This window comes from Piliocolobus tephrosceles, chromosome 8 (assembly GCF_002776525.5).
Source record: "Piliocolobus tephrosceles isolate RC106 chromosome 8, ASM277652v3, whole genome shotgun sequence".
NCBI lineage: Eukaryota > Metazoa > Chordata > Mammalia > Primates > Cercopithecidae > Piliocolobus > Piliocolobus tephrosceles.
In genome coordinates, this window is record NC_045441.1 from 8,980,581 (window position 1) to 8,992,815 (window position 12,235).

Here is a 12,235-nt window from a genome sequence, read left to right on the forward strand (position 1 = left end):
TGTGAGCTCTGGCTGAAGGCCTTCCCACACTCATTACATTCATAGGGCTTTTCCCCGGTGTGGATTCTCTGATGTTGAATAAGGTCTGAAGTTCGATTAAAGCTCTTGCTACATTCATCACACTTATGGGGTCTGTCTCCCACGGGGAGTCTCTGATGTGAGATAAGGTTGGAATTCACAGTGAAGCTGTTCCCAAAGTCATATTTCTCGCTTCTCTCTCCCATGGGGGTTATCTTCTCCTCAACTGTCACTTGACCAAAATCTTGCATTTTCCTGGTCAATCTTTCTCCAGGGGAGTTCCCCAGTGGCCTCTTTAGACTGACTTCTCGTTCATAGGCTTCTTTAAACTTGAGACCCTGAGAAATATCTTTCTGAAATCTTCCCAGTAGGACCCCATGTGATCTTGTGTCGTCAGAAATTTCTTGATCATTTTCAGTTCTGGTCTCACGATCTGACACAATAAAAAATGCAAATGTCACTTGTTCCTTGGGGAAGAAAAAGTGAAAATCACAGGACGGGATCATCATAATGAATACTTACAGTGCCAAGAGCACATGCCTGCAAAAAGGCCTGCCCCATATGTGTGCAGCTAAGGCAAAATGAGACAACCAGGCTAAGGAGACAAGGAAGGGGCAGGGCAGAGAGCAAAACCAAGGAGAACAGAGCTGGAAGTGGAGAGACAGCTGAGTGTGTGTGAAGGGGAGGACGGATCAGGCAGAGAGGTAGGGAACCAGTATTAGAAGAGGAAGGTCATATTGCTTAATGAAGTGACAAAGCCTTTAGAGAGATCAGGGCAGTGGATATAACTGGGGACACAGTAACTGCAAGAAGGGAGAGCAAGTACAGTACAGTTGGTGAGAAAAAAGGGGAAGGGTGAGGAGAGAGCAGCAGCACAGGAAGGAGCAAGGGGGAGGATGCTAGCGGCCGACATGGCCCCATTAGAGCAATCACGGCTGTCGTCACACCACAAATGCCAAGCCCATGGAAACGGCAAGACAGCTGAGTCCACTCTGGGCCATATGCATAAAAGGCTATGCTCGTACATGAGGCTATGCAAAGAATCTCAGTGTGTGACGTCTCTTCACTCTTTTGGAGTTTCTAAAGGCAACTCTGCGCACAGAGGATAAATGTAAAGGGTCCAGAGAATTTGCGTTTTTAGCTTTATTGATATTTTAAAAGTAAAGACAGGGTAATGTGTGTTAGGGACAGGAACAGCTGTTTCTCCTTCACCTGAACAGGTACCTCTTTAGGACCTCTCTGCTCTCAGTTCCCTTTGAACCCAGGCCCCTTGGCTCTTCCTCTCACTCTAGCAGAGAGATGGTGGCAGGATTCAGAAATGGGAATTCTGCTCATGGGAAGAGACATGGGACGAGTTTATCTGCTCACCCTGAGAGTCCCAGAGCTCAATTCCAGACCCTGGATCTGCCAGGGAGAGAGGGGAAATGAACAGGGAGGTCTCAAATGAGACTTAGGAACACCTCCTGGCTCTGTTCGGGAAAACAGCCACTAAGAGTGGTGTGAGAGACAAGGAATTCTACATCCTAAAGGTTAAGAAACTAATTTCTTAATTTTCCTTGTTTTTTTTTTTTTTTTCGTTTTTGAGACAGGGTCTCACTCTGTCACCCAGGTTGGAGTGTAGTGGCGTGTTCTTGGCTTACTGCAACCTTCCCTCCCAGGTTCAAGCAATTCTCCTGCCTCAGCCTCCCGAGTAGCTGGGATTACAGGCACACACCAACATCCCCAGCTAATTTTGTTGTATTTTTAGTAGAGACGGCATTTCAACATGTTGGCCAGGCTGGTCTCAAACTCCTGACCTCAGTATCTGCCCGCCTCAGTCTCCCAAAGTGCTAGGATTACAGGCATGAGCCACCGCACCTGGCCTAATTTCTTAACCTTTCTAAGCTTCTACAGAGCAGCAGGGGCACTAGGTCCTGAACAAAGCAACAGGTCCCTAGAGGTTAGAGAAGGGGAGTAGAGAAGCAGAGAAGGGGAGGACAGAGAAGTGGGCACAGAGCAGCACCTCATGTGTTCGGGGATCGCAACACAATAATCCTTCAGAAAAGTCTCTGGATTATATATTAAGTCCTGAGAAGAATATGGAAAAAGTACCAGATTTGGCCAGGCGCAGTGGCTCACACCTGTAATCCCAGCACTTTGGGAGGCCGGGGCAGGCAGATCACCAGAGGTCGGGGGTTCGAGACTAGCCTGACCAACATGGAGAAACTTCGTCTCTACTAAAAATACAAAATTAGCCAGGCGTGGTGACACATGCCTATCATCCCAGCTACTCAGGAGGCTGTGGCAGGAGAATTGCTTGAAAGTGGGAGGCGGAGGTTGCGGTGAGCCAAGATCGCGCCATTGCACTCCAGCCTGGCAACAAGAGCGAAACTCCATCTCAAAAAAAAAAAAAAAGGTACCAGATTTGGAGTTAAAGACTAGGCCCCAAGTTTTACCACTCATCAGCGCAATCGATGACCATGCATGCACAAGGCATTGAGATCTCTACCCTCACCTCCACTTTATTTACTTATTTATTTTTTGAGACAGGGTCTCTCTGTCACCCAGGCTGGAGTGCAGTGGTGCCATCTCAGCTCACTGCAACCTCAGCTTCCCAGGCTCAAGTGATTCTCCAACCTCAGCCTCCCAAGTAGCTGTGACTACAGGAGTGTGCCACCATGCCTGGCTAATTTTTTGGATACTTGGTAGAGACAGGCTCTCACCATGTTGCCTAGGCTGGTCTTACTCTTGACCTCAAGTGATCCTCCTGCCTCGGCCTCTCAGAGTGTTGGGATTACAGGTGTGAGCCACCTCATCTGGAGGGTGAGGTGGCTATCACTTTCCTTACCTGTAAAATGAGGAATAATACTAGCTGCCTCAATTAATGTGTTACTGTGAAGATTAAATGAAAGAATATATATGAGAACGCTTTATAAGTTGCAAACTGCTGTATAAATGAGTTAAGATTATTGTTCTTACAATTTTCCAAGACTAAGTCAATCCTTAGCCAGGCCGGGCACGGTGGCTCATGCCTGTAATCCCAGCACTTTGGGAGGCCAAGGCAGGTGGATCACTTGAGGTCAGGAGTTTGAGACCAGCCCGGCCAACATGGTGAAATGCCGTCTCTACTAAAACAAAACAAAACAAAAAAAATGCAAAATGTAGCCCGGTGTGGTGGTGCATGCCTGTAGTCCCACCTACTTGGGAGGCAGAGGTGAGAACCTGGGAACGCTTGAACCTGGAAAGTGGATGTTGCACTGAGCAGAGATTGTGCCATTGCACCTCAAAAAAAAAAAAAAAATCTGTTGAAACAGCTCTTTTCAGTGACTAGATTGTTACTAACAAACAAAGAAGCAAAGAAACACCAGCGAGTTTTGTAGAGAAGGTACAACTCCTTACCCAGTGAGAACACGTTGCCGTAATTCTCCAGCATCACATCTCTATAGAGGTCCCTCTGAGCAGGTTCCAAACGCTTCCACTCCTTCCGGATGAAGTACACGGCTACATCCTCAAAGGTTACCAGCTCCTGAAACAACACGTGCTGGCATGCAATTTCACAGTGAGGAATGTGAATGGCAGCACCAAAAAAATAACTGAGGATGGGGTGAAAAATGCACATTTGGGAAGGGAGGAAAGGAGGGCAGGGTGGAGGAAGAGAGACAAGAGTCCAAGATGGAAGGTGAGGGTCCATGATTCAGCAGGACAGAACCATGGGCCTGATGGAGGAGATCAGGGTTTAAGGCTCTGAATGGGATGTCATTGCACAGAAAATGGAAAGGAAAAGGATGAAGGGAACCACAGCTTACCTGGGACTTGGCCTTTAGGAGTGCAGCTGCCAACATCTCATCCCCCAGGCTGTCCTTGTCGGAAAAGGCAGGAACTTTTGAAGGAAGAGCTGAAGGGCAATAAAAGGGCCCAGGAATGAGTCCATCTGCTCTGTGACCTCCCAACCTGCTGACTTCCCAACCCACAGAAAGCTCCCGGGGTCCTGGGACAACACAGGACCCTCTCTCTCACATTTCTAAGTTTGCTTCCTCTGCAGCTAGCTCGTGTGTCCAACAAAGGCACACTCAGAGCGGGTCCATCCTGCCTGAGCAGATGGCCACAGGCCCAGTCATTCTTGGCCTCCAGTCTGCCCCAGGCCCCCTCTTCTCTCTCCAGTCACTCTTCTCTCAGTGAAGCCACCCAGTCCTTAGCGATGACTGCATTCTTGTCCATTCACCCAAGTTTGGCCAGAAACATACGACCCTGCTCTTGCATGGTCTATTTTTTTTTGAGGTGGGTTTTGCTAAGTTGCCCAGGCTGGTCTCAAACTGCTGGGCTCAAGTGATCCTCCTGCCTCAGCCTCCCAAGTAGCTGGGATTAGGGATTACAGGTGTGCACCACTGCACCCTGGTCTAAGCATGAAGTTCTTAGACCAGAGAAAAACCAGCAGCTCCACCCCAACCCTAACTGGAAACACAATGCCCACAGCTCCTTTCTCTCCACCCCAGATCAAATCTGTACACTAAAAATGTTTCCTGTTTATATGTTGGATCTCTTATCTTTTTCTGCAATTCTTTTTTTTTTTTTTTTTTTGGAGACGGCATCTCGCTCTGTCACCCAGGCTGGAGTGCAGTGGCACGATCTCAGCTCACTGCAACCTCTGCCTCCCGGGTTCAAGCAATTCTCCTGCCTCAGCCTCTGGAGTAGCTGGGACTACAAGCGTATGCCACCATGCCCGGCTAATTTTTTGTATTTTTAGTAGAGATGGCCACTGTTGGCCAGGATGGTCTTGATTTCCTGACCTTGTGATCTGCCCACCTCAGCCTTCTAAAGTGCTGGGATTATAGGAGTGAGCCACCGCGCCTGGCCGCAAAATATATTTTAGTGGCTTCCTATTCACTCTATCTTTTTGCCTATGACTCACAAAATGATTCCCAAGCGCTTCCTCTACAAGCATGCTCCTAAAAAGCACAAACTATGCCTATGAAGTCAGCTGCATAGAATGCCCAAAACATGGAATGACTGACACGGTTTCCTTAATCTTGCGGGAGGTACTCACAACCCTTCAAAACTGCCTCAGTGGCCAGGTGCGATGGCTCACACCTGTAATTTCAACACTTTGGGAGGCCAAGGTAGGCACTGAGCTCAGGAGTTCAAGACCAGCCAGACCAACATGGCAAAAACCCCGTCTCTACAAAAATTAGCCGGGTGTGGTAGTGGCTGCCTGTAGTCCCAGCTACATGGGAGGCTGAGGCAGGAGAATCACTTGAACCCAGGAGGCGGAGGTTGCAGTAAGCTGAGACTGTGCCACTGCACTCTAGCCTGAGCAATAAGCAAGACTCCGTCTCAAAAAAAAAAAAATCTGCCTCAATTATCAAACCTATCAAGCTGTCATTGATTACTGTTCGGTCAGCTTCCCCACTAGGCTGTGAGTTACCGAATGACGAAGAATGTGTCTTATTCACGTCTGGATTCTAGTAGTTAGCCTAGTACCTGGTGAATGAGCGATTTCAATGGATGATTGCTGAATGACTGAGTAATAGAATGAATGAGTCCTTATTCCTCACCACTCTCAAGCAGGGCCTGAGGTTCCTGAGATACGAGATCGGCCTGAGTTTCCATGGAAGGGCAAGGTGCTCTCTCGTCTCCTACGTGCAGACTCAGCAGGAAGCAGGTTTTGAAGGAGAATGAGGAAGCACTGCAGAAGCAAGAGTTCAAGGTTCAAAGATAATTCAAAAAAACTTCCTGGATACAGAAAAATGGGAGCTAGTATTTCAGTGATTACCCAGGAACAATGAGAAGAAATGCGGCAACTGGGACTAGTCTTTTATTTATTTATTTTTTTAGACAGAGTTTCACTCTTGTCACCCAGACTGGAGTGCAATGGTGCAATCTTGGCTCACTGCCACCTCTGCCTCCCAGGTTCAAGTGATTCTCCTGCCTCAGCCTCCCAAATAGCTGGGATTAAAGGCTCACGCCACCACGCCTGGCTAATTTTTGTATTTTTTGTAGAGACAGGATTTCACTATTTTGGCCAGGGTGGTCTCGAACTCCTGACCTCAGGTGATCCACCCACCCCAGCCTCCCCAAGTGCTACGATTACAGGCGTGAGCCACCACGCCCAGCCTGGGACTAGTCTTTTAGATCCTGGTAAATATACTCCCTGAAATGAGACTACCACAAGGACCACAAAAAGGGCCCAAGTTCCTCAACAATATCCCACCATTGGCTGCCCCCACTGCTTTGAGTAATATAACAAAATGCAGGAGCAGGTATATACATTTACTGGCATAAAAAGACTACTCCCAGGCTGGGCATGGTGGCTCATGCCTGTAATCTCAGCACTTTGGGAGGCTGAGGCGGGCAAATCATGAGGTCAGGAGTTCAAGACCAGCCTGGCCAGCATGATGAAACCCTATCTCTACTGAAAATCCAAAACATTAGCTGGGCATGGTGGTGCGCACCTATAATCCCAGCTACGCGGGAAGCTGAGGCAGGAAAATCACTTGAACCCAGGAGACGGAGGTTGCAGGGAGCTGAGATCATGCCACTGCACTCCAGCCTGGGCAACAGAGCGAGACTCTGTCTCAAAAAAAAAAGGAAAAAAATACAAAAATCAGATGGGCATGGTGTTACATGCACCTGTAATCCCAGCTACTTGAGAGGCTGAGGCAGGAGAATCGCTTGAACCCGGGAGGCAGAGGTGGCAGTGACCCGAGATCACGCCACTGTACTCCAGCCTGGGCAACAGAGTGCAACTCCGTCTCAAAAAAAAAAAAACCCTGGATTTTATCTACTTCTCATTATCTCTACTCATTTGCTCACATACCAAATGTTTGCTGAGTGCTAACTCTATCACAACTCACAACGGCAAGGAGTAAAAAAAAAATCAGGAATGCAAAAAGTATGTGCTTCATAATTAGACTGTTACACTCACATAAGGCATCAAAGGAAGAGGGTTGGATAAAAGAATGTTTGAGAGAATAAAAGAAAAAAAAAGAACAAAGGAAGAGGAGTCCTGTTTGAAAGTCAATTACAAGTTTGGACAACTCTGGTCTTCGGGTAGCATGGGATACAGAATGTCCAATACCAGTGCCCTTACACAGTGGAAAGCACTGACTCAAGCACAAGCCAGGCCACTGGCAATCAAGGTGACACACCTTATCGCCCTCCCAGTAGGGTCCCTTCAACAGTGTCTCAGAGCCAACCATCATATCCTCTTACCAACCACCTTTACAATCTCCAGGGCTATTTATGAGCTGACACCCTCAACAAGTCAGCTTTCAGTACAAACTCCTAGAAAGGCAGGTCAAAGGTCTGACTCCAGAGAAAAAGGCAATGCTCCCTCTCACAGCTGGGTTAAGCAAAGCTGGAACTCAAAGGCATATTGTTGAGAACAAGCACCCAGTGTCTGGAGCAGTAAACAGTGTTTCTCACAGAAAGAAAACTCTCCATTGTGCCCCCATGGCTTCAGGTCCAGGCGGGGCCCTTCCCCTGCTCTGTTGCCAGCCTCACTCCCTGGTGCTGCCCCTGGGGACCGCGATAGATGGCCTGGCAGTGAGAACGAGACACGGAAAGCTTTACCTGCCTGATTATTTCCTTCCTTCTTTGAAGTCAGTCCCTAGAAGGCCAAAGGAGCAATTACTGGGAATTTAGCAGCCTCTCTTCAAGTTCCCAGGAATTCTGACTTTTGTTGATGCCAACGCTGTGTGATTAAGGGGGAAAAAAAAGGAATGTAAACTATTCATGCAAACATCTTTTTTTTTTTTCCATGTGAGACAGGGTCTGACTTTGCTGCCCAGGCTGGGGTGCAGTGAGTTTAAGCTCACTCCAGCCTCAAACTCCTGAGTTCAAGTGATCCTCCCAGCTCAGCCTCCCAAGGAGCTGGGACTGAAGGTGTGCACTGCCACATCTGGCTGAGTTTTTTAAAATTTTTTTTGTAGAAATGCAGCCTCACTATGTTGCTCAGGCTGGTCTCAATCTCCTGGCCTCAAGTGATCTTCTTGCCTCAGCCTCCCAAAGTGCTGGGATTACAGGTGTGAGCCACCGAGTCCACCCTAAACTTCATTTCTAATCAAGATATTTAGAGAAAAGGAAAAAAAGAGAGAATACTTATTATATGCTAATAAATACCAATTAAGACCACCACCACAACTAGTAGTATTTGTGTTGCACCCATGGAGAGATGAAGGGGAATGGTAGTTTCTCAGGTCCACCTCCACGTAGGGTAAGAAAGTTCTAACGTTCTGTCAGCTAACTTGCTAGATACTGTGCTCCCAACTACTTCAGCAGGGGATCCACATTGCACAGCTGAGCCATTAGAAGTCTTAAGGTGATTCGCTGAAAATCTATCTCCTTGGACCTTCACCTCACAGAGACCTAGTGCATCACATTAATTCAATGACTGGCCACATGCAGTGGCGCACACCTGTAACCCCAGCACTTTAGGAGGCTGAGGTGGGAGGAGTTCCAGGCTACAGTGACCCATGATGGCACCACTGCACTCCAGCCGGGGGCAACAGAGCAAGACCTTAATACACACAAAAATTTTAAAAGGAAAAAAAAGTGCCGGGAGCGGTGGCTAACGCCTGTAATCCCAACACTTTGGGAGGCCGAGGCGAGTGGGATCTCAAGGTTGGGATCACTTGAGGCCAGGAGTTGGTGACCAACCTGGCCAAAAGGGCGGAACCCCGTCTCTACTAAAAATACAAAAAAAATCGCCGGGTGTGGTGGCGGGCGCCTGTAGTCCCAACCACTCGGGAGGCTGAAGCAGGAGAAGCGCTTGAACCGGGAGGCGGAGGTTGCAGTGAGCCGCCATGGCGCCACTGCACTCCAGAGAGAGACTGTCTCAAAAATAAATAAATAAATAATTTTTTAAAAAACAAGAGCTTAAACAGGATCTTCTCCTTTCACCTGACTGTCCATCAAACACATATAATCAAATGATGCCCACTCTCCACAGATGTCTTTTCTGGAGAAAATAATTAGTTCCTCTAATTAGTCCATCGGTTTCAGGTTCATCACTCTGCTATCCTCTCCTGGAGTTTACACAAGCCCTTCAAAGTGTAAACACCGATGTGGATTCAATCCCACTTCCAGAGAGAGGATCAAACCAGGAATCTAATACAACTGAAAACGGAGCCTGAGCCGGGTGTATCACTGGATGCACTGGGCTCCAGCAGGATTATCCCTGGAATCGGAGTCTGCACCCACTCCCAGCCCTCGTGCTAACTGCGCACGCTTCGCAGAACTTCTCTGATCCTTGGACCCAGCTCCGTAAAAATAAACTTCCTCTCCTGTCACGGACGCGAATTACTGTGTTAACATCAAATAAAAACGTCTGGGAGAAGTATCAAGTTAGGGTCGCTGTCATTAGCTGCTTTCGAGAGAGGCGCCCCTACCACTCTGCTGAAACTTTTAAACGCTCCAGCTGGGGCCCCGTTTAAGTCACAAAACCAGAACCAGAGCCCCATTACTAACCCCTACGCAGGGTCCCGCTAGGCTAGGGGGATCCCTGGGGAAGCGGAGTAGAGGACGGGCTGCAAGGGACAGAGGGGCGCCTCCCCGCACCCTGCCCCGGGCCGGCCGGGGAACCCTAAGGGCCGCAGAGGCACAGACACCACCCCCTTCCCCGGCGACCACAGCCTCCGTCTCACCGCGAGACCCGGGGACGCGTGGACTCACCCTGGGGGACAGGGACGACAGATTTGGGGGACCGGACACGGACCAGGGCCTGTTGGACCCTGTCACAGACCCACACACCGGGGACAGAACAAAGAACGGAAGTTCCCCCTCATTTCGCTTCCGGGTCGGTTGTTCTTGACACTCACCCGTGCCCCCAACGCCCACTTGTTCTGTCTAGGAAAATGGGAGGTCCTCGCCTCTCTGGTTTGCTGACTCAGGGCAGCTGGCAGGCGGCGAGAGCAAGGAGCCTGATCACTGACTCGGCACTCGGCGATCTTTCGCTGCGGGGCTGGCCGGCTGCGCCCTCTGCTGGCCACCCACGTGCGAAAGCGGCCGACCACGGTCCTGGGCCTCAGGACATGTGTTCCGGCGTCGCCTGCCTTGGGGGCCGCTGGCTGGCGCGCGCGGAAATGTCGAGCCCGCGCTTCTCAGTCTTGCTCGCGAAGGGCAGCAGTAAATATACAATTCTTGAAGGATTCATCAATATTAAAAAAATGGACCCTGATTTAAAACTTGCCTCTGAACAAACCGATTTTTTGTTGGTGTCTTGCAAAAATGTCCCCTTTAAATTACCCACATCTGAAGAAAACATACCAGCCCATCACAGAGTTGACATGAGGAAAAAACCTGTGTACAGGTGATGAGAGCAGAGAAGAGGAAGCTACCGGCCGGGTGCGGAGGCTCACGCCTGTAATCCCAGCACTTTAGGAGGCCGAGGCGGGCGGATCACCTGAGGTCAAGAGTTCGAGACCAGCCTGGCCAACATGGCGAAACCCTGTCTCTACTAAAAATACAAAAAAATTACCTGGGCATGGTGGCGGGCGCCTGTAATCCCAGCTACTCTGGAGGCTGAGACAGGAGAATCGCTTGAACCCAGGAGGCGGAGGTTGCAGTGAGTCGACATCCAGCCACTGCACTCCAGCCTGGGCCACAGAGTGAGACTCTGTCTCAAAAAAAAAAAAAAAAGAAAGCTACAGGTGGAAGCGAGGTGGGATAGGTAGTCAAGGAAGTGACCGTGTCCTGGAGACGCGGCAACCGTGGTGACCGCACAGTCAACACAGTAAGCCCCAGCATTTGCATTGTAATTGAACTCATTCAAGCAGAGCTCTCTCCAGTAGGGACTGTCGCCTGTAGGGGGCAAGCGCATTTTGATTTCACCTGTCCCTTTGCTCATTATCATAATAAAAAACACGCCCCTGGGTGGAGATTTAAGATGCTAATGAAACATGCAATGTATCAACAAGCCTGTACAGCCACTGCGCATGTGCACCTAGAGGACCACCCAGAACATGGTTACTAGTAACACTTCTCCCACCCCTTTAGGAATAATCGTGTAAGATCCCCCCCCCCCAACAAAGGGGGTCTATCTAGAGCCAGCCTTTGCTGTTTCATCCTTAGGAGCAGCCCTCCCTGAACTAACTCTCTCTCTCTCAGGGTGTACTGTCTACTCTGCACTTAACTTTCAAGATATTATTTTCCTTTTGCAATAAATTACTGTATGCTGGACTTCCTTTGACATGTGTTTCTTTTTTTCTTTTTCTTTCTTTTTTTTTTTTTTTTTGTTGTTGTTGTTGAGACAGAGTCTTGCTCTTGTCACCCAGGCTGGAGTGGAGTGGCGAGATCTTGGCTTACTGCAACCTCCGCCTCCTGGGTTCAAGCAATTCTCATGCCTCAGCCTCCCAAGTAGCTGGGACTAGAGGCGTGTGACACCACATCCAGCTAATTTGTTTGTATTTTTAGTAGAGACAAGGTTTCACCGTGTTTGTCAGGCTTGTCTCGCACTCCTGACCTCAAATGATCTGCCCGCCTCAGCCTCCCAAAACGCTGGGGTTACAGGTGTGAGCCACCGTGCCCGGCCTCCTGTGTGTTTCTTTAAATGTTTTATTTTCTTTTGAGATGGGGGTCTTACTCTGTCACCCAGGCTGGAGTGGAGTGTTGTGATTTTTGGCTCACTGCAACCTCCACCTCACAGGGTCAAGCAATCTTCCCACCTCAGCCTCCCGAGTAGCTAGAACCCCAGATGCATGCCACCACGCCCGGCTACTTTTTTGTAGAGACAGGGTTTCACCATGTTGCCCAGACTGGTCTCAAACTCCTGAGCTCAAGGGATCCACCCACCTCAGCCTCCTAAAATGTTGGGATTACAGGTGTGAGCCACTGCACCTGGCCTTAAATTATTTTAAACTAAGAAGATAAGAACTGAGGTATCACAACAGCTGTCAATAGAAGGAAAGCACCTCATCATGTTCATGCTTTCCTGTTCATGCTTTCCTCTGCCTTCTTCAACATATGAAGTCTTTTTTTTTTTAGAGACAGGGTCTCACTCTGTCACCCAGGCTGAAGTGCAGTGACATGATCCTACCTCACTACAGCTTCAACCTCCTGGACTCAAGCAATCCTCCCTTCTCAGCCTCGAGTAGCTGGGACCACAGGCACACACCATCACACATGGCTTCCTTTCTGTTTTGTAGACTGGGTGGTGCCAGTTCATGAATCCCTAATAAAGCCAACTCAATCTTTTTTTTTTTTTTTTTTTTGAGACGGAGTCTCGCTGTGTCGCCCAGGCTAG

At 49.0% G+C, this 12,235-nt stretch overlaps 1 protein-coding gene across 1 annotated transcript in view; it reads right to left on the bottom strand.

The window, feature by feature from the left end:
* ZNF3 (zinc finger protein 3) overlaps nt 1-9,797 on the bottom strand; it is a 17,727-nt gene extending 7,930 nt beyond the window's left edge. Inside the window, 5 exon segments of the mRNA XM_031935992.1 lie at nt 3,397-3,523; nt 3,804-3,892; nt 5,550-5,680; nt 7,567-7,687; nt 9,667-9,797. Of these exon segments, the coding sequence (XP_031791852.1) occupies nt 3,397-3,523; nt 3,804-3,892; nt 5,550-5,604 (271 nt within the window). The 5' untranslated portion in view covers nt 5,605-5,680; nt 7,567-7,687; nt 9,667-9,797.
* Nucleotides 9,798-12,235: the final 2,438 nt, after the last annotated feature.